The sequence below is a fragment of the Carcharhinus amblyrhynchos genome, chromosome 10 (genome assembly GCF_965287045.1).
Source record: "Carcharhinus amblyrhynchos chromosome 10, sCarAmb.v2.hapA, whole genome shotgun sequence".
Lineage (NCBI taxonomy): Eukaryota > Metazoa > Chordata > Chondrichthyes > Carcharhiniformes > Carcharhinidae > Carcharhinus > Carcharhinus amblyrhynchos.
Window position 1 is genome coordinate 93,233,072 of NC_137333.1, and position 22,614 is coordinate 93,255,685.

At 44.5% G+C, this 22,614-nt stretch overlaps 1 protein-coding gene across 1 annotated transcript in view; it reads right to left on the reverse strand.

Annotated features, from left to right (window-relative positions):
• Positions 1–22,614, reverse strand: part of oca2 (oculocutaneous albinism II) — a 358,743-nt gene that overhangs the window by 60,667 nt on the left and 275,462 nt on the right. Inside the window, exons 21-22 of the mRNA XM_080197616.1 lie at positions 20,768–20,861; positions 5,805–5,898 (exon numbers count right to left, since the gene is read on the reverse strand). Of these exons, the coding sequence (XP_080053742.1) occupies positions 5,805–5,898; positions 20,768–20,861 (188 nt within the window). The remainder of the gene's footprint in view (positions 1–5,804; positions 5,899–20,767; positions 20,862–22,614) is intronic.

Sequence of the window (22,614 nt, forward strand, 5' to 3'; positions counted from 1 at the left end):
TGTGGATTGCTTTGGGCTGTTCTGAGGTAAAAAGGTGCCACAGAGCGACAAGTTCTTTCACACCTGTCCGTAGTACTGCACCCTTACATGATACCAGTGTGGAGGCAGAAGCTCAGAGGTAATTAACAGAGGTATCACGCAGTGTCAGAACACTAATTAATATCACATTGGTCTTGGTAAATGCTTTCCACAACACATCTGAAATGGCTTGGAGTTGAGTACATAGCACACACTGAGAGTTAATCACTACGTCTTAAGTGCGACACTAATGATCTACTGATAATAGGACCTCTTCCACTTGATAGTTTCACAGTTCACTGAAGAATATTAATGGCTTGCGTTCAAGAAGTGTTTGATTTGGCTCATTATACGCTGAGACGGAAACTTTTATAAATCCAATATACTAATTGAAAGATGAAAGAATATAAAATGTACATAATGAAACATTTTATGTTCAGTGCATTGAAACATGGGGTGTGAAAATAGAATCAGGGCGCATGATTCCAAATACAAGCTCGATGAACCAAGTGACTGCCATTGTGCTGCCATGCAGTTATGTATTTAATGGAGCAATTTTCCTCCTCCTACCACACAACACTGAACAAGGTCAAAATATATGGTCTGAATCTCTTTGTGAAAGATTTCTCTCCCTGTTCCTCCCCAGAGCCACCACTGTATCATAGTCCTAGTCAATTCTGTAGCAGGTCTTGTGGTGCAGTGGGTAGGGTCCCTGCCTCTGACCTGGAAGCTCTGGGTTCGAGTCTCACCCCAGGATCTGATGGCCAAGTGAAGGTGTGTTCATAACACAGTCAAACAGGTTAAGTGTCAATCTACACGATCCCTCCGACACCTGACAATGGTGAGTGATGAAAGCAACAGAGACTCCTGGTCAGCAATGCTTGGTGTGGAGTATACCCCAAGCTATAAGCCCTGGTGAGACATGAGCAATCAGTTTTAGGAAAAACCTTATTGTGGGAATAGAGGATAGCCTGCCTTGTACATCACTACATGTGGGAACGTTTGAGCATTTAGATGAGCACTTGAAACACCGTAGCATACTAGGCTATGGACCAAGTGCTGGAAAATGGGATTAGAATGGATTGGTACTGGATGACCACAATGGACCAAATGGCCTCTTTTTGTTCTGTAAAACTCTCTGACGCTATAATTACCAGTCAATTCTTGTGATCTCAGGAACTTATTTGTGTTGTTCTCCAGAAATAGCCAAGAAGATGTCAGGGTCTGGTGGGCCAGGAGGGGTTGTCTTCACCTTGCTGTCAGGATCCAATTAGTAGGTGCAGAACTAAGAAGCAGGAGGCTAAGAATAACTCCTTTCACTTAATGAAGGTAACTGCATTACTGCAGGCCTATCTCAGGTTCATGTCTCTGGGGAAACCTTAGAAGCTTCTTACTATTGTTACTTAATATATTGAATTCTATTTCCATCCCAACACGTGCTTTTGAGGAAAGGTATTAATTTTGTATTTGTCTGGGGAATGCAGCATCGTGCCGGTGTCAAGAATTTCCAAGGCCTGATTTGCAGTGAGTGATGTTAGATACAAGCTAAGGTTCCTTGCTGCATAGCTCCAGCAATAGATGAAAAAAATTGTTTTGTTCATTACTGAGTAAATTCAGCATTTATTGCCCATCCCTAATTACGCTTGAACATGTTACAGGGCACTTAAGATCGAACCACATTGCCGTGGGCCAGGAGAGCCACGTGTAGACCAGATCGGGTAAGATTTCCATTGGTGAACGAGATGAGTTTTATGACAATCGACAATGGCCAATTCTAGATTTTAATTCCAGGTTTTTAGTGATTTCAGATTTCACCATGTGCTATGGTGGGATGTGAACCCAGGTACCAGAACATTACGTTGGGTCTTTGTAACACTAACGCCACTGCCTCCCCTAAAATCTATGCTCCAAATCAGCTTCCTTCCCTTCCCCTTCAGCTAACCCTGTTATTCTTTTCTCCTCAACATGTCTATCAAACTTCCCCTTAAATGTATCTGAGTTATTTGCCTTAAATACTTCTTGAGATAGAGAGCTCATCCACCTAACGAAACTTTGAATTAAATAAGTTTCTCCCTCTCCATTTGACTTGTCAGCAACCATTTCATACCTGTGACTTCATATCTGGAAACACATCCTCTATGTTTGCCCTATCAAACTCTTCTGTTGTCTGAAATACCTCAATCAGGTCATTTCTCAGGGTTCTCTTTTCTGGAGAAAAACCTTGATATGGAGTTGCTGGCATTGGACTGGCACTCACCTGATGAAGGTGCAGAACTCCGAAAGCTCGTGCTACCAAATACACCTGTCGGACCTTAACCTGGTGTTGTGAGATTTCTTACTAGAGAAAAGCCTGTTCTGGATTTAGCTGAACAGTGTGTCCTCTCAGATCTGGTGTCATTCTTGCGAATTTTGCACCTTTCTCAATGTCTCTCTATCCCTTTTGAATAGGGAGGCCAAGACTCTACAAGTACTCCAGTGTTGATTAACCAAGGTTCAATATAAGCCTAATGTGATGGGTTGAATATTTAATGGTCGGGGAAACTCTGTAGACTTTTAAAATGGGTGCCAGAACTGATTCCAGGATTCCTGACCCAACTCCCGTTGTTTCCAATTTTTAACACCCTTTTTTAAGAGTGCAGGCTGGTGCAGGTCATGAATCTGCACCCTGTATTTCCAAACTGACTAGCTCCATTGCAGGGATAGGCCCTTAACAATGTTCATGCATTCAAGCCAGCTTTTCAAACAATGATAGAATTATAGAACCATACAGTGCAGAAGGAAGCCCTTCAAGTCTGCATTGAACACAATCCCACCCAGGCCCTACCTCCAGACCCCCACACATTTTACCCACTAATCCCTCTCAACTACACATCTCAGGACACTGAGGGACATTTTTTAAGCATGGCCAATCAACCTAACCTGCACATCTTTGGACTATGGGAGGAAACCGCAGTACCCGGAGGAAACCCATGCAGACACAAGAAGAATGTGCAAACTCTACACAGACAGTGACCCGAGCCAGGAATCGAACCTATGTCCCTAGAGCTGTGAAGCAGCAGTGCCACCCTGGTTCTCTGCAACTCAGGGGTTGTGAACCATAGTCTACATGACAAGACGTATTGAATGGTATGTACAAAAGGTCCTCCTCATCCTCCCCCCATGCCAAGGAATTCCCACCCAAACTTCCATGAAACTTCTCACCGACCCCTATTGTCCCTCGTTCCCCAAAGGCAAGGGATGCAGCCACCTGCCGTCCATGGTCTCTGACGTCTCCATATTAAGATATGCCCCCCAGCAGAATTCTTTGGTCCCTCTTACCATTCTATAAGATTTCCACACTCATTTATCCACAATATACAGTATACAGTGAACCCTATAGAATGCATAATGGGGCTTGCCTGAGAGCCCAGAAATCTATTATAGTACAGAAATACCTGAGCTCAGGGAAAACATTGCTTTTTAACAGTTTTAACTCACTGATCTATATTCTCAATTGCACAAAACATACACAAAATAAAAAGGTTCAAGTGCTTGCATTTTCCACTATTGACCTTGAAAAGGTCTGGATGACTGACACTTTTTTAAACTCTTGAGCTAATAGTGTGTTTTTGTTAAAGGACTTAGAACATCATCATTGAATTAATATTATCCAGAAGTTTTTTTTTCATAACCTATTGTCACTATAGCATTCATTGGTACTTCAAGTGAATAGTGGATGAATGGGCACGGAAGTGCCATAGCTAAGCATGGGGAACAAAAAGCCATAGGCGGTGTGTGGGAAAATGAGACATGAAAGGGGAACAGGGACTGTGTGGGTGGAAGTGAAAGGGTGTTGAAGTATAATTTATTAGCCACAAATAGGCTTATAGTAACACTACAATGAAGCCAATGTGAAAGTCCCCCAGTCACCGCACTCTGGCGCCTGTTTGGGTACACGTAGGAAGAATTTAGTATGGCCAATGCACCTAACCAGCATGTCTTTCAGACTGTGGGAGGAAACCGGAGCATCTGGAGGAAACCCCGCAGACACGGGGAGAACATACAGACTCCGCGCAGACAGTGACCCAAGCTGGAAACTGAACCTGGGTCCCTGATGCTGTGAGGCAGCAGTGCCACCATGTTCCCACAGGGCCTGTTTTTTATTACAACTGGGGCGAAGTCTGATGGCTCCGAGGTGGGTCTTTTAAAGAGCCTGCTTCCACATCCTGCCTCACAACCTTTTCCTGGCTAGGCTGGCCCATTGGAGTCCATACTCAAACCCCTGGAATGAAAATCCCATCCTTCATGCCACTTTCTCCTGAGGCAGGGAGGCTGAGCCAGAATTGTCCCCACTCTTATTAACCATCTGGAAAATAAAAGTCCAACCCAACTAAGGTAGCGCCGTGGCACAGTGACAAGCATTGCTGCCTTAGTACCAGGGTCTTGGGTTCGATTCCCAGTTCAGTCGCTGTCTATGGGGAGTCTATACATTCTCCCTGTGTCTGCAGGTATTTCCTCCAGGTCCTCAGCACCAGGGACCTGGAGGAAACACATGCAGACACATTCCAAAAGACGTGCTGGTTAGGTGCATTGGCCATGCTAAATTCTCCCTCAGTGTACCCGAACAGGCATCGGAGTGTGGTGACTAGGGGATTTTCACAGTCACTTCATTGCAGTGTCAATGTAAGCTTACTTGTGACTAATAAATAAACGTTAGCCTTAAACACCTCTCATTCTCAATTCTATCCCAATAGAAGTAAACCCCAGTACGTAGCTTGCTTTCATTTGTTCCCTTCTTAACACTTATTGACTTGTGAATGTATAGCCCCAGGTCCCTTTGCTCCTCTATCCGGTTTAGACTCTTCCTCCCTATCAAAATGTACCACCTCACACTGGGAACTCCATTGTAAAACACATGCTTATTCTTGTATTTATTGGGCAAGACTTTCTGGCCTCCCAGCCATGTGTTTACCAAGGGAAGAAAGCAGTGAGCTATTCGCGAGTGGAGGATTTCTCCGGTCCCGCTGCAGTCAATGGGATTTCCCATTGATGTCACCCCATACCGCTGGGAAATCCACAGGCAGGGGTGCGCTGCCGGCGGGACTGGAGAACAAAGTAAAAAGAAAATTACTGCACAGGAAGAGGCCCTTCGGCCCTCCAAGCCTGCACCAACCATACTGCCTGACTAAACTAAAACCCCCTACCCTGCCGGGACTGTATTCCTTTGTTCCCATCATATTCATGTATTTGTTAAGAAGCCCCTTAAAAGTCACTATCGTATCTGCTTCCACTACCACCCCTGGCAGTGAGTTGCAGGCACCCACCACCTTGTGTAAAAAAATTTGCCTAATGTAAGTAGGCTTACATTAACACTGCAATGAAATTACTGTGAAAACCCCCTAGTCGCCACACACCCACACCTGTTCAGGTACGCAGAGAGAATTTAGCTTGGCCAATGCACCTAACCAGCACACTTTTTTGGAATGTGAGAGGAAGCTGGAGCACCTGGAGGAAACCCACGCAGACATGGGGAGAATGTGCAGACTCCACACAGACAGTGACCCAAGCTGGAAATTGAACCCAGGTCTCTGGTGCTGTGAGGCAGCAATGCTAACCACTGTGCCACCGTGCCACCCTTGTTGGGCTGGACTTTTATTTTCCAGGTGGGGACAATTTTTGCTCAGCCTTCCTGCCTCAGGAGAAAGTGGCAGGAAGGATGGGATCTTCCTTCCAGGAGTTTGGGTACGGCCGGAGAATTCCAGCCAATGTCTTCTTGTGTTTGGACAAAGTGTTCAAGCAAGTCTTACCTGAAAAAGGCCATGAAGGAGAAGCCGTAGCCATGTTGTTCTGCTATCCCAGCACACACCACATTGGTGGAAGCTCCAATCAATGTTCCATTGCCTGGAAAAGCATAGAGACATTACCCAAAAGTTAGAATAGAAAGGTAACGGTGTCAATGATTGTAAAAAGGTCAAAAAAAATCAGCAAACCCAAGAACCAAATTTGATTAGTTAGACAATTGAGGGCAGATTAAAAACAAATGCAATTAGCTCATTTTATAATTGATGCGAGATTTATAAATGCTAGTTTGGATATTTATGGCTAAATTTCATTTATTCAAACCCAAAACCAAAAAGTCATGTGGAAAATTGCTTCCACTGTCGTGCTCTAATCTCTCGCAAACTGACCTTGACTAGTTGGCAGCACTCTCCCCTCAGACGGAGTGAATCTTCGATCCAAGGTTTGAGCGCATAATCAGAGCTGATAGTTCTAGGGGTTCCCCCTGACAAGTCAGAACAGGAGCGGACAACAGAAGGTTCTCCATTCTCCTCACTCCCGTTCCAGATGCCACCCCCACCGCCCCTCCCCAGATTCGCTCCCCAAGCCCCTTCAACTGTCCATGCCAGGTCAATCCCTGAACGTGCCTGTGGGCCCTGCTAACTAGCGAAACTGGCTGATCCAGTTACTAGCATTGAAAAGTTTGTCTGAATTACAATGGCAAGGTGAATCTAGATTCAAGGTTCGAAGGTCAAGGTTCAAGAATTAAGGGTTTGTGAGGAGTTTGCACATTCTCCCCGTGTCTGCATGGGTTTCCTCCAGGTACTCCGGTTTCCTCCCACAGTCCAAAGATGTGCGGGTTAGGTTGATTGGCCACGATAAAATTGCCCCTTAGTGTCCTGAGATGCATAGGTTAGCGGGATTAGTGGGTAAATATGTGGGGATGGGGCCTGGGTGGGATTGTGGTCGGTACAGACTCGATGGGCCCAATGGCCTCTTTCTGCATTGTAGGGTTTCTATGATTAACAAATTAATAAATAATTAATTAACAGGTTAACCATTCATTCAGTTCATCTGTTGCTTGTGGGATCTTGCTGTGTTGCTGCTACATTTCATTACATTGAACCATCGAAGCCTTGCAAGAGGTTTTATTTTGATTGTAAAGTGTTTAGGGTGTTGTTAAGGACATAAAATACACCATTACTGATGTCAATTTTTTGAAAAAGTCATTCATACTTATTAGGTCACTATATGCCTGATATTTTCAGAAGAAAACTTTCACAGCTGGAAACCAGGAAATCTATCAACACCGGTAGGCCATATCCGAAATGTTAAAGTCCCCAGGATTGTCTATGATCTCAAAATAGGGTTGGTATCTTTCTAACCCCTTAGCTCACCATCGCCATTTTATAAGAAATCTAGCACTGGATGTCTAAAGACATCAGATGTAATGAGCTCCCCGATTGAGATAACGATTGCCCGCCCAATTAGGGAGTCTAATTTGTATATATACTGAGGAGTATCAGACACGTGGAGAACATGCAAACACTCCTGCTTCTGACTTTGTACCTGAAGCACTCTTAAGAGTGGAATTGAGCTTTGTAAACAAAGGGAAACTGGTGAAGGGGCACTGGCCTCTGAGGAGTTATTTCAACAACCATTTAAGAATTATAGGTTCCTGTTAATATGAAAACAGGCACAAGCCAAAATCTAGCTAAGCTCCAGTTTTTGGAAGAGGGTTGAACACTGGCCAAGACAAAGCAAACATCACCTGCTGTTCTCCATAAAGTGTCACGGCATCTCATATATCAATCTGTGAATTAATATGTTGTGTACAAAAGATAGCACCTTCAACAGTGCGGCACTCTCTCACTACTGTGCTGACGTGACAGCCTAGATTACGTACAAAATACTAATAGTTCAGTGAAGAAAAAGGATTGCCAAACCAGCCCTTGGTCATTGCTGATAAAATGTTAGTATATTTAAGAATACCCATTGAACCACCATTCACCTATACCATACCTGGTGGCATAGTGGTTAGCACTGCTGCCTCACAGTGCAAAGGACTCGGGTTCAATTCTGGCCTTGGGTGACTGTGTGGAGTTTGCATGTTCTCCCTGTGTCTGCATGGGTTTCCCCAGGTGCTCTGGTTTTCTCCCACACCGCAAAGGTATGCAGGCTAGGCTGATTAGCCCATGTTCAATTTTCCCTGAGAGTCAGGGGGACTGGCAGGGTAAATGCCTGGCATTACGGGGATAGTGTTGGGTGGGATTGTTGTCGGTACAGGCTCGATGGGCCAAATGGCCTCCTTCTGCACTACAGGGACTCTACGATTTTGAAAACCATCATGTAGCATGTTTATTAATGATTGGAGTCTAAATTTACTTGCTATTGTGTGAATCTTGATTGCATTGAGGCCAAATTCCTCTCTCTGCTATTTTATCAGAGCAGTTTCTGTTAAATAGCTTCATGCCCCCAATAAAACAGAGGGGAAGAGGAAGTTGATACAAGTAGCCATTTCTTATTTGCACATTAATGTCACTTACAGTAATTTCCAGATGGAGATACCTAATAGTGCAATTTCAATTCACTCGATCACACACATTTCAATTTCATCTCCAGCCCCAAGTATGTGCATTTTTTTAGCAGCACTCATGAACCGAGCGGCACATCTTCAGATGTGACTTCCTATTCAATTAGCAACAGATTCTCCGTCGCACAGCGAATTCAAACTGGGGCTCTCATTTTCCAATTCTGATTAACTTTTCTGTTACCAAGAGAGGCGTACGCACTACGCTGCTGGTGCCGTGCTGTCTGCGTACCCTCTAAGACTTTGCACCTGCCTCATCAAGGAAACTCAATCAACGCTCGTCAGCTTAAAGCGGGTGTCAGTCTGGTGTACTTTATCCCCTGTGCAGCTGGGGAAAAAAAGCAATCAGCAGCGATAACATCAGGTTTCCAATCAATAGAAGCTAACAGGCGTGAGATGATTAGGCCGTAGTGTTATATCTCGTTTCTTCTTTTCTCCTGTCTGTCACACACGGTGTCAATTTTTAACTGGCCCACACATCTCAACCTTATGGCAGAAAATGACGATGTAAAAATCTGCAATCGTTCTCCAAGAATACGTAAACGGGAGAAGACTTCGCCTTGCTCCCAACAAAACTTTAGTGTGGCCACCACATGAATTTTGGAAGCATTTTGGGGTTACGATGAACAGGTCTGGATGGGCCTTCTCCTTAGTGCCAGGGGAATTACATGCAGAGATGGGGCCTGGGTGGGACTGTTGTCGGTGTGGACTCAATGGGCCGAATGGCCTCCTTCTGCACTGTAGGGATTCTACGATCAATATAATCGGGTAAGAAATTGCGCAACAATCTGAAAGGATTTTTAAAAACTTACACCTGAATTTTACCACATCGTCCACCATGGGAATCGGAGCAGGTGAGGGCCGGACCATGGAAAGGTCTGTTGACTTCGGATGTAATTTTAAGGTTTCGGGATTGGCGAGGCTGTCCAAATTTTTCATAGAATCCCGACAGCTCAGAAGGAGGACATTCGGCTCACGGAGTCTGCACCAGTTACAATCCCACCCAAGCCCCTAACACCACATATCTACCCTGCTAGACCCCCTGACACTAAGGAGCAATTTAGCGTGGCCAATCAACCTAACCCACATATCTTTGGCCTGAGGGAGGAAACCAGAGCACCCGAAGGAAACCCACACAGACAGAGAGAGCGTGCAAACTCCACACTTGAATGTCAGAGGCTGAAGGGGTGAACTGATAGAAGTCTACAAAATTATGAGGTATGGATAGAATGGATAGTCAGAGACTTTTTCCCAGGATAGAAATGTCAATTGCTATGGGACATGAAGTTTAAAGTAAAAGGGGGAAAGTTTAAAGGAGATATGAGAGGCAAATTTTTTACACAAGAGAGTGGGAAGTGGCTGGAATGCATTGCTAGAGGAGGTGGTAGAAGCAGGTACCATAGCAACGTTTAAGAGGCATCTTGACAGGTACATGAATGGTCAATGAATAGAGGGATATGGACCACATGGAGGTATAAGGTCTTCCGAAAGGCATCATGTGTCGGTACAGACATGATGGGCCCAGGGGCCTGATCCTGTGCAGGACTGTTCTTTATTCTTTGCAATGTATTTTTGTCATTAGTTACATATGGCACAAGGTAGTACAGTGGTTAGCACTGCTGCCTCACAGAACCAGGGACTCAGGTTCAGTTCCCCGCTTGGATCACTGTCTGTGTGCAGTCTGCATGTTCTCCCTGCATCTACATGGGTTTCCTCTGGGTGCTCCGGTCTCCTCCCATAGTCTGAAAGGCATGCATTGGCCATGCTAAATTCTCCCTCAGTGTATCCAAACAGGTACCGAAGTGTGGCGATGAGGCGGTTTTCACAGTAACTTCCTTGCAGTGTTAATGTAAGCCTACTTTTGACACTAATAAATAAAATTTAAACTTTCGCCATTCCTTCCCTTGTCATTGGATGAAGATCCTGCAAGTCTCTCCCTAACACCACAGTGGATGTGCCTGCACCACATGGACTGCCAGCAGGTCAAGGAGGCAGCTCATAAACACTTGCTCAAGTGCAATTAGGGATAGAGTCACAGAGGTTTACAGCAAGTAAACATGCCCTTCAGCCCAACTCGTCCATGCTGCCCTTTTTTGTCGAACCACTTAGGCCGTGATGCTTTCCCTAATCAAAAGCGCGACTCGCCCTCCTCTCTTACCTCCTGTTCTATTTTTCTATAGCATCTGTACCTGTAACATTGAGCTGCCAGTGCTGTCCCTCCCTTGGTCATGTTTCAGTAATTGCTATGCTATTCCAGGCTCATGTACCCACCCTAAATTCATCAGGGGTGACAAATGCTCACCGAGCCAACAATAACCACATCTTGTGAACAAATGAACAAAAAAAAACTTCTCAGCAAAAAGTGCAAACAATAATTCATTATGGACGGGGATTAAATCAGTCCTAACTTTCTGCCATGATCTGTTTGTATTTCTGTTGCGCACTTTGTATTGCATGTCAAGTATATTTGCAATTTGTGGTGATGCACCCAGCGGAACTTTTGACTTTTGATTATTTTTTAAATACCGGGCATCTTTCTATATTTTACCAGCAGAAATTCTATTAATCAGTCAACTTACTGCACTGATTGAATGCTCTCAGGGTTGGATGTTTCTGTTATTATCTCACCTAGTCGTGCTTGCAATATCAAGAGGCAGAACATCACACACACACAGATATATAATCATTTGTGTTCTCTGCCCCCTAGTACTCCTTTTACACCGATGACTGTGTTGCCAAATTCCCCTCCAATTCAATTTTCAAATTTGCTGACGACACCACCGTAGTGGGTCAGATCTCGTAAGAACATAAGAAAGAGGAGCAGGAGTAGGCCATCTAGCCCTTTGAGTCTGCCCCGCCATTCAATAAGATCATGGCTGATCTGAAGTGGATCAGTTCCACTTTCCCGCCTGCTCCCCATAACCCTTAATTCCCCTGTCTATCAGAAATCTATCTACCCGTGACTTAAACATATTCAACGAGGTAGCCTCCACCACTTCAACGGGTAGAGAATTCCAGAGATTCACCACCCTTTGAGTGAAGAAGTTCCTCCTCAGCTCATCATCTCAAACAATGATGAGACAGAGTACAGGAATGAGATAGAGAATCTGGTGAACTGGTGCGGCAACAATAACCTCTCCCTCAATGTCAACAAAATGAAGGAGATTGTCATCGACTTCAGGAAGCATAAAAGGAGAACATGTCCCTGTCTATGTCAACGGGGATGAAGTAGAAAGGGCCAAAAGCTTCAAGATTTTAGGCATCCAGATCACCAACAACCTGTCCTGGTCCCCCCCCATGCTGACATTATAGTTAAGAAAACCCACCAAAGCCTCTACTTTCTCAGGAGATTCACGCAATTTGGCATGTCAGCTATGACTCTCACCAACTTTTAGAGATGCACCATAGAAAGCATTCTTTCTGGCTGTATCACAATTTGATATGGCTCCTGCTCGGCCCAAGACCGCAAGGAAATACAAAAGGTCATGAATGTAGCCCAATCCATCATGCAAACCAGCCTCTATCCATTGACTTTGTCTACACTTCCCACTGTCTCAGCAAAGCAGACAACATAACTAAGGACCACACGCACCCCGGACATTTTCTCCTCTATCTTCTTCTGTTGGGAAGAAGATACAAAAGTCTGAGGTCACAAACCAACCGACTCTTGCTGCCATCAAACTTTAGAATGGACTTACTTTGCATTAAGTTGACCTTTCTCTACACCCTAGCTATGACTGTAACACTACATTCTTCACTCTCTCATTTCCTTCTCTATGCACAGAGTGCTTTGTCTGTATAATGCAAAAGAAACAATACTTTTCACTGTATACATGTGACAATAATAAATCAAATAAAATCAAATCATCGCTGATACCTTTTGTTGTCACTTTTGGGTAAGGTAACATGGAATCAAAGTGTCCTCGCTGTTCTCTGTAACTTTCCTTCTCTTGTACTGTCAATCTATACTTTAGCAATTTAAGAACATGTCCAATTATCTTGGTGGCATTTCATGCACACAGTGTTTCCTTAATACCTGCCTACTTCATGCAACTTTGTGCATACAGATACTGGGGAAATTTGTTGCCTGCAATAACTGCAACTGTCACTGTCTAATGGGCGTACCTGCATTCACTTGTTGGGTGTTGCATACAAAATGGACCTCATTCTCATTGGATTTTACCTAACCAAGAAGTGCCAAGGTAGCTGTAGTGCTCCTAATCCTTTCTCTTCTCCCAGCATTTCAATGCCAAATTTCCAGTCACATTATAGAACACATCACACTTATGAGGCTATAACAACACCAAGAGTCGCCTGTAAAGGAACAGCGCTTTATTGCACAAAATAAAGTAAAGCAAAAACCACAAGACTCTGGTGAACACAACAGGTCCCAACCAGGCCAATGGAATAATGGACCCACTCAGGGGCCTGCTTTATAAAGGACTCAGTATATGAGCTCCACCTGTTTGGTTAATTGGGGTGGCACAGTGGTTAGCACAACTGCCTCACAGCGCCAGGGACCCAGTTTCAGTTCCCGGCTCAAGTCACTGTCTTTGTGTGAGTCTGCACCTTCTCCCTGTGTCTGCGTTGGTTTTATTTCCAGGTGCTCTGGCTTCCTCCCACAGTCTGAAAGATGTGCTGGTTAGGTGCATTGACCATGCTAAATTCTCCCTCAGTGCACCTGAACAGGCACCGGAGAGTGGCGATTTGGGGATTTTCACAATAATTTCATTGCAGTGTTCATGTAAGTCTACTTGTGACATTAATAAATAAACTTTAAATTTAATTACCAATCCTCAGGCACCTACAGGGAGGTCAATCAGTGATTCCCCATGCAAGCCCTGGGGGTTATCACAGAGGTCTGTGTCGTACTATGTCTGTTTCAGGTTTGTTTTATTCATTTGGGGGCTGTGGCTGTCGCTGGTTGGGCCAGCATTCATTGCCCATCCCTAACTGCCCTATGAATTGCTTTCACAGTCTTTTCTGTGGCACTTGACGACTCCTTGAACTAAATTACCATTAAAGATACCATTGCAGGTCTACTTTATTAGCTTGTTTTCAACTGTTAAGATTCCTCCCATCTTTCTTTATCCATCCATTTAAAATTATTGTGCTCTGTGTCTTCTATGATTGATGCAATGCAATTTAGCGCAGTGGCTGCAATCCATGGTCTGTTATTGACTAGCTAGCTCTGATTTTTCTGTTTGATTGAATGAAGTGGAATTGCTGCTTCACTTACGCTGTTGCTTAGCTGTGCCCTGCTGCTCTGCGAGTATCAACAGTTTTCTGTTGAACCAGCCTCGTCTCAGTAATCTATCTTGGAATAAGTTATCTATTATTCTCACTACAGTCGGGTGCTTAATGAGGATGTCCATGAGGATTTGCAAAACTTTGCAAATCTATTACATGCTTATCAATGATTTCTACCAAAGCTTGAAGTCTTGTGTTAAAAATATGTCTTTCATAAGTAATCTTCTTCCAATCTGCAATATCTTCCTCAAACCTGTCCATTCATTATCTCCTTCTCTCTACATAAATGTATTATGCATCTGGGCTGAGTGCATGTTATTTTAATATCATTGGTAATCCAAGGGTGATGTTGACGCAGGGTTATGGGTTTCTGCCAAGGGTCTTCAAGCAACTGAACTTACTGGGTGGGACTTTACGGTCTCGTTCGAGCAAGACTGGAAATTCTTGCCCCGAGGTCAATGACATTCCGTTGTCTGCCCACTCCAATTCCGTCGATGGGGTAGAATTTCGGCAACCGAGTCTCAATCTACAGATCCTTGGGCACATGGGGCAGGATGTCTCCCGTGAGATAGTGGGATCCAGTGTGTAGGATCCATTTCCTTTTCTCTGCCTCATCATGAAGATATGTGGGACTCCAAGCATGATGCAACTTGACGGACAAGTTATGGCCATTCTGAAAGACTGATTACAAGCTCTTCCCAATTATCAATATCAATACTGACATACTTCAAGGACAGTTTCAGAATGCCTTTGAAGCTTTCCCTCCCTACCCCAAGATTGTTGGCCTTTTGAGGCCCTGATAGAAGACACAGTTTTCAACCATTTGGAGAATGTCCAACCTAAAAACAGAAAATGCTGGAAAATCTCAACAGGTTTGACAGCATCTGTGGAGAGAGAATAGAGCCAACATTTCAACTCTGGATGAACCTTTGTCATCCTGACCTTTGGTCATTTTGACTCACAGCATTGGCTCTATTCTCTCTCCACAGATGCTGTCAGACTTGTTGAGATTTTCCAGCATTTTTGTTTCACTGTCCAGTACCCATAGTATTTTGATTTTATATTCCAATCCATTGAATTTGATTTTGCAGGATTTTTTTGTTTGAGTCTGTCAGCCCTCCCATTGAATCTGGGGCAACAATGGAATGTCTCTAGTGCTGCTATGTGACACTGAAAGATAATCTAGGGCTCTCACGGCAGTACAGGACTTTGCTGGCAGCAAGTGGTCTGTAGACTAGGACTTCAGTTGACCTGTGGAAGGCTTTATTATCAAACACTTGCTGCTGTGGATTGTAGAAGGCTGAGCTGGCAATGGCTAGTCCAGTGTTGGATCTCACCATTAATGGCAGCCTTTAGGTTGCCAACATATTCCAGAATCTGTACTTCAACATGTACGGGAGATGGAATATTTAGCTCTCGTCACGTGTAAGTTGACAGTAGTTTGGTTTGGCAATATTCAAAAACCAGTCTGAGTTTCTTGTATGTAAAATTGAAGACATCAAGAGAGGCTTGCAAATCTGGTGGGGAGTGGACAGTGATACTGCAATCACTCGTAAGCTTTAGATCATGTATATTTATGGTGGACAGTGTAGGGTGGCATGGTGGCATAGTGGTTAGCACTTCTGCCTCACATCGCCAGGACCCCGGGTTCAATTCTGGCCTTGGGTCTCAGTCTGTGCAGAGTCTGCTTATTCTCCCTGTGTCTGTGTGGGTTTCCTTCAGCTGTTCCGGTTTCCTCCCACAGTCCAAAGATATGCGGGTGAGGTGGATTGGCCATGAAAAATTGCCCCTTGATGTTCCAAGATGTGTAGGTTAGGAGGATTAGTGGGATAAATATGCAGGGTTATGGGGATAAGGCCTAGGTAAGATGCTTTCCCAGAGAGATGATGCTGATTTGATGGGCTGAATGGCCTCCATTTGCACTGTCTGGGTTCTACCATTCTATTCAGTGATTCCTGTATAGTTTTGCATGGAGTTGACTGAGGTTAAAGAGTTTTCCATCTAGACAGCATTGAACACTGACACCAGAGAAGAGTTGATCTTTGAAGAGGTAAATATCTACTGTGGGATAAATTCATAGAAACCTTGCAACGCAGAAGGAGGCCATTGGCGCATTGAGTCTGCACTGACAATCCCACCCAGGCTTTATCCCATTTACCCCACATATTTACCCCACTAATCCCTCTAACCAATGCATCCTGGGACACTCAGGGGCAATTTAGCATGGCCAATCAGTCTAACCTGCACATCTTTGGAGTGTGGGAAGAAACCAAAGCACCCAGAGGAAACCCACACAGAACATGGGAAAAATGTGCATACTGCGCACGGACAGTGACCCAAGTGGCACGGTGGCACAGTGGTTAGCATTGTTGCCTCACAGTGCCAGGGATCTGGGTTCGATTCTGGCCTCAGGTCACTCTCTGTGCAGAGTTTGCACATTCTCCCTGTGTCAGCGTGGGTGTCCTCCAGGTGCTCCAGTTTCCTCCCACAGAGCAAAGATGTGCAGGTTAGGTTGATTGGTCATGCTAAATTGCCCCTTACTGTCAGGGGGTTAGCAGGGTAAATGTGTGGGGCTAGGGGAATAGGGCCTGGATGGAATTGTGGTCAGTACAGACTTGATGGGCTGAAAGGCCTCCTTCTGTACTGTAGGTTTTCTATTCTAAGCTGGGAATCAAATCCAGATCCCTGGCTCTGTAAGACAGCAGTGCTAACCATTTACCACCGTGCTGCCTCTACTTGATAAATAGCAAGGCTCCATCACACAGCTTTGCTTGACCCCAGTCTTGGTGTCAGACGTATCCATTTCGGATCTCCCACTTCGGACAATTGCAGGATTGTGATGACATTTCTTGGACAGCAAAATCTTTGCAGCACAATCCACAAAGGTTTGTTGAGTCAAAATACTGTGGCCAGGTCGATGAATCAACAAAAACTACTCAAGCTAGGCATATGGCAGCAACTGAAGGAATTTTTTGAAGACTGAAGGGGCAATTGCAGAGGTAAGTCCTTCAGAGGGTTTTGAAGGCAACAAAAGAGGCAACAAGACAAATCTATTTATGAAGGTAATCCCAAAGTACCGGCTATAGTAGCTGTAGAAGATGTGGTCAACATTCTGCAGTGATGGTTAAATTCACAACCTCCCGGTAAGCAAGGTTACAGTGACCAAACCAAGGCTGAGATCTACATTCCTATACTAGCTACTTTTAGGCAGACATTTGGGGGTGGATTAAAAATTCCAAAGATACACAACCCTTTGCATGAAGAAACTTCTCTTCACCTCAGTCCTAAGTAATTGACACCTCACCATGAGGTTGTGCTCAGATGTTCTAGATTCCGCAGCCAGGAGCAACAACCTCTCAGTGTCAGTCCTGTCAAGCCCCTTCGGAATCTTGTACATTGCAACAACATCAAACGATGTCAGCGTTTCTCATCATAGGACATAGAAACTGGGAGCAGGAGTAGGCCATTTGGCCCTTTCAGCTTGCTCCACCTATCATTATGATCACGGCTGATCATCAAATTCAATATCCTGATCCATTCTTTCCCCGCCAATATCCATTGATCCCTTTAGCCCCAAGAGCTAGATCTAATTTCTTCTTGAAATCAGACAACGTTTTGGCCTCATGTAATATAATTTTAAAAATCTAAATTATGTATGGGCGTGAAACTCAGAGTTACACTGTTAAGGAATAACATTAATTAATTGTACTTTTTTCTAATTCATCTATAACACCGACATTACCTATTAAATGAACATTTTATTACTTAGCTGTACGAGAGTTGAAGTATAAATAATGAATGCTATTAGGCATGATGAACATGACAAATTTATTTAATTATAACTTCTTGTCATTCAACACCCATGTCCTGTCTGTAAGAAACGTGTCAAAGATCACATTTGGTCCAGTGCAGAGCATTCTAACTACTCATAGGCTGAAACAACTAGGAGCATTGGTCATGTTTTGTTTTATTTACTCATGGGACATGGACATCACTGGCTGGGCCAGCATTCATTGTCCACCTAGTTGCCCAAGGGCAGTTGAGAGTCAACCACATTGTTGTGGCTCTGGAGTCACATGTAGGCCAGACCAGTTAAGGATGGCGGATTTCCTTCCCTTGAACCAGATGGGTTTTTCCGACAATCGACAATGGTTTCATGGTCATCAGTAGATTCTTATTTCCAGATCTTTTTTATATATATCAAATTCAACTTCCACCATCCCATTCGAACCTGGGTCCCCAGAATATTAGCTGATTTTCTGGACTAATAGTCTAGCGATAATGCCACAAGGTATCGCCTCCCCACTCCTCTCCTCCCTGCCTATGACAACCATGGGTTTCGGGGTATCCAATTCAGATCTCCCATTCCATGTCCTGTAGTGACTGATTCTTCAATTAAGGGGAACTGCTGCTCCATATCCATCCTGTCCATGCCCTTCATAATCTTGTCCACCTCAATCAGGTCACCCTTCAGTCTTCTCTGCTCCACTGAAAACAACCCAAGCCTATCCAATCTCCCTTCACAACTTAAATGTTCCATCCCAGACAGCACCCTGATGAATCTCCTCAGCACCCCTCCAGTGCAATCACATCCTTCCTATAACGTGGGGATCAGAACTGTCATAGTACTCCAAAGCCTCACCAAAGCTCTACACACGCCATCTTCAAGTCTCAATGGAATTTCTAGAACAATGTTTTTTTTTGCAAGTATCCCCATAAGATTTCAGAAGGTTGTTCAGGCAATTTAGAAGAGGATGATTTGTCAAAGAATTCACAACAAAACAGCAGTGAAATGTCCTCTGAACCTTCAGAGAAAGTGAAAGGAGGGCAGGTGAGGATCCATTTCAGTAATGCCAAAGATAGCTGCCCTCTCACCTGGCACTGCCTGTGGTTTGTGGGCATGAAGAGAAAGTGGCAATGCCAGCAATTATTCCCACACACATTGTGTTGGAGTCTTACTTGCGTCCTTTGGCCCTTATTTTAAGATGCTCATTAGGCCCCCACCTGCTTCCAATGGCAGAGCTGGATGCTTAAAGGGAGGTCCACCTGAAAATCAAAAGTACCAGAGAATCCCTACAGTGCAGAAAGAGGCCATTCAGCCCATCGAGTCTGTACCAACTCTTTGAAAAAGCATCTTAACCAGGCCCACCACCCCATCCCCGTAACATATCTCCGGGAGGCGATGCCTAGTGATGTTATCACTGGACTATTAATCCAGAAACTCAGCTAATGTCTGGTGACCCAGAATGGAATCGCACCATGGCAGATTGTGGAATCGATAAAAATCTGAAAGAATCTACTGATGACTGTGAAACCATTGTCGATTGTTGGGAAAACCCATTGGTTCACTAATATCCCTTAGGGAAGGAAGTCTGCCATCATTACCTGGTCTGGTCTACATGTGACTCCAGAGCCACAGCAATGTGATTGACTCCCAGCTGCCCTCAGGCAAACTAGAGATGAGCAATAAATGCTGGCCAAGCCAGCGATGCCCATATCTCACAATTTAATAAAACAAAATTCTGCACATTTACCATGCACCTAACTTGCACCTCTTTGGACACTAAAGGGCAATTTACTAGGTCCAATCCACTTAACCTGCACATCTTTGGACTGTGGGAGGAAACCAAAGCAACTCGTAGGAAACCCATGCAGACACGGGGAGAATGTGCAAACACCACACAGACAGTAACCCAGGGCCAGAATCAAATCCGGGTCTCTGGTGCTAACAGTTGTGCCACCGTGGGTTGATTGTTTTTCTTTCTGCTGTTTAAGGGCATAACTGAGGCAGAAATGAAAGGAAATCCAGCCTCAGATATCAGTGACTTGCTGGGTTATTTCAGAGGGCTGTAGAAGTGTCAACCATGTTGCTGTGGGTCTCTTGTAGGCCAGGCCAGGCAACAATGGCAGATTTCCAACCCCAAAAAGCATCAGTCAATCTGCCTGTATAATTGCTTTGCTGTCACTAACACTCGCTCTTTCATTCCATATTATCTCAATTAACTGCACTCAAATTCTAAAACTGCCTTGGCGAGGGTGACTCTGGGTAATTAATCCAGTCCAATAGTCATGACATTATTGCTATGCAGTAACAAGGGGAAGTTATCTTTCTGCTTACAATTGAAGTGATGTGGATTCAAAATTTTCGAAGGGGGGAATAAATATTGATTAGGCACTTATGGAGGGGGCAGGGTGGTGTGTGGTGAGGAGGGAGGTCAAGGGCGAAGGAAATTGGTGGGACCAAAAGACAGTTGCATCAACATCATCTTTCCTTTCCTTAAAGTTTATTCATTAGTGACAAGTAAGGCTTCCATTAACACTGCGATGAAGTTCCTGTGAAATTCCCCTAGTCGCCACACTCTGGTGCCTGTTCGGGTACTCTGAGGGATAGCATAGCCAATGCAGCCAACCAGCACATCTCTTGAACTGTGGGAGGAAACTGGATCACCAGGAAGAGGAGCCAGTAAGCCAAGGTTTCTTACACCACACCAAGGTTCACAACACAATAGACCTCACTCCTCTCCAGCCACATCAGAGGCACCATCCAGGCCCCACCATCACCTGAAATCTGAAACCATATTCCACCAAGGAAGCCTTACTGACAAAGTGAAGAAAAATCATCAAGACGCCCATCAACATATCCTGGGCCAGCACATCTTTTAGACTGTGGAGGCAACGGAGCACCCGGAGGAAACCCACGCAGACAAGGTGCAGAATCCACACAGTGACCCAAGCTGGGAATCGAACCTGGCACTGTGAGGCAGCAGTGCTAACCACTGCGCCGCTGTACCACCCTCCCCTTCATATTTTCTTCCCCTGAAGGATTCGCTGTCACAACGGAGCCCGAAGGAACCGACATGAAAACACCCAGTGCAGATGGAATACCCTCATAATTTAACTTCTCCATGATTTGTCACCGATGATTAGGCTCCTTTGGACAAGTCATCTTCTCCAGCTGTCAGATATGCTGACTTTGATGAAGGAGCGAGAGTTGGTTCGGGGGGGCGGGGGGGGAGGGGGAACGTCTCTGTGCACACCGCGCTGCCTTTTCCAGAATTCATCTGCCGCGAGCTTTGATGGAACGACTACATTATCACTTGTTGGTGAAACGGATCGCCTTTCAGAGCCCTGTTTGACAACACTGTCACTCACCTCCCAGGCAGGCTCCCATCGCCAGTGCCAGAATCAAAGGTTTCACCGGCAGGTTGACATCAGCGTCCTGGCTCAGGTTTAGCAGTACAGGAATCTGTTTAAAAAAAAAAGTCGCACTGAGTGGCCCTCAATCCATTACACTTTTCTCCCACAGCCCTGCAATTTTATTCCCTCAGATATCTATCCAAACCCTTTCAAAGGCCTCGATTGAATCTGCCATCACCACCCTCTCTGACAGGAGCATTCAGATCCCAACCATTCGCTGCGTAAATAGGAAATATCCTGACACCAGCCTCGGTGGGAGTCCAGCTGGTTAAAAAAAATCTTAGTTCAATTTATTTTTAAGATACTTCACTCTTGTTAAGTATTCTATTAGAGTTGAAGTGAACTGAAGCAGATTAAAATTTCCCTGCATCGGCACAAACTTTGGAGAATTTCATGGAACGCTTTAAGTGCAAAAGGAGGCCATTTGGCCCATCAAATCTACACTGACTCTCCAACAAAGTATTTTACCCAAGGCCTTATCCCAGTAACCTAACATATTTACCAGGCCAATCCCCCTAATCTATACATCTTGGGACACTAAGGGGCAATTTATCAAGGCCAATCCACCTAACATGCACATCTTTGGAGTGTGGAAGGAAACCAAAGCTTCCGGAGGAAACCCACGCCGGAATTAAACCCGGTTTAAGCTTAACTTTATTTATTAGTGTCACAAGCAGGCTTACATTAACACTGCAATGAAGTTGCTGTGAAAATCCCCCAGCTGCCACACTCCAGTGCCTGCTCGGGTACACTGAGGGAGAATTTAGCGTGACCAGTGCACCTAACCAGCATGTCTTTCGGACTGTGGGAGGAAACCAGAGCACCCAGAGGAAACCCACACAGACACGAGGAAAACATGGGTTTCTTCCGAAGAAAGAGGACAATGTAGATGAAACTAATTTTTGATGCAATAGCGTTTAACCTATTTTTGTTTAAAAATGATGAGCAGTAATTCTAGCTATTGAGTGCTAGCTGTCTGCTTTCAAAGCACAAAGATAGCAAGATCCCCATTCTCTGTCCTGAGCCTATAAATAAATACATTGTAGTTTATGAGTGACAACAGTGCAGTAAGCAGCCCTTGTTGAGAAAAGTTTCATTTTTTTACATTAGTAGCTATTTCAGTTTGCTTTCTTTCAGTGGGCCAGGTTTATAAATTCAGCAGCTTTTGTGAAATTACCTTTTCCATATATGCATGTCCACATAAATATACAAAAATGACCCTCACTTCAAGCCACTTTGAGCAGCTGCACCACTCCCTCTGAAATGGGGGAAATGAAGTGCTGCTTTGCACCCAATACAACAGAGTTCAAACCATTCACCGGCACTGTCCTGTTTTTGGGTGAGGCGCAAAAGTGCAGGCAGGCGAGCCGCAAGCTATATATAGCTCGTGGAGCCAGCCACTGCACTCCCAACGGGCTTTCAGAAACAAAATAGACAGGAAGAAAAGTGGAAATTTAATTAAGCTCAATTACTTCTTTATATATTCCACTGAAAAGCGCTTCTTAACATCGCACAAAGCCCAGCCTCAGTGTCGGAATGGAAGGAGGTCATTGTGAAAGTGAAAGGAGGTAATTTATTATTGAAAGGAGGTCATTGAACAAGTGACGAGGGCTAATTTACTCCTGAATACAGACAATATACCAGTGTAAGGGAGTGATGTACAAGCTAAAGAAGGTTAGATGTACACTGTGCGTAACAAAGTCATAGATTCCTTCATGACAGGTGAGTTTTTATTTTCACCACACATAGAATCATGGGTTGGTTACAGCACAGCAAGAGGCCATTTGCTCCATCTTATCCCT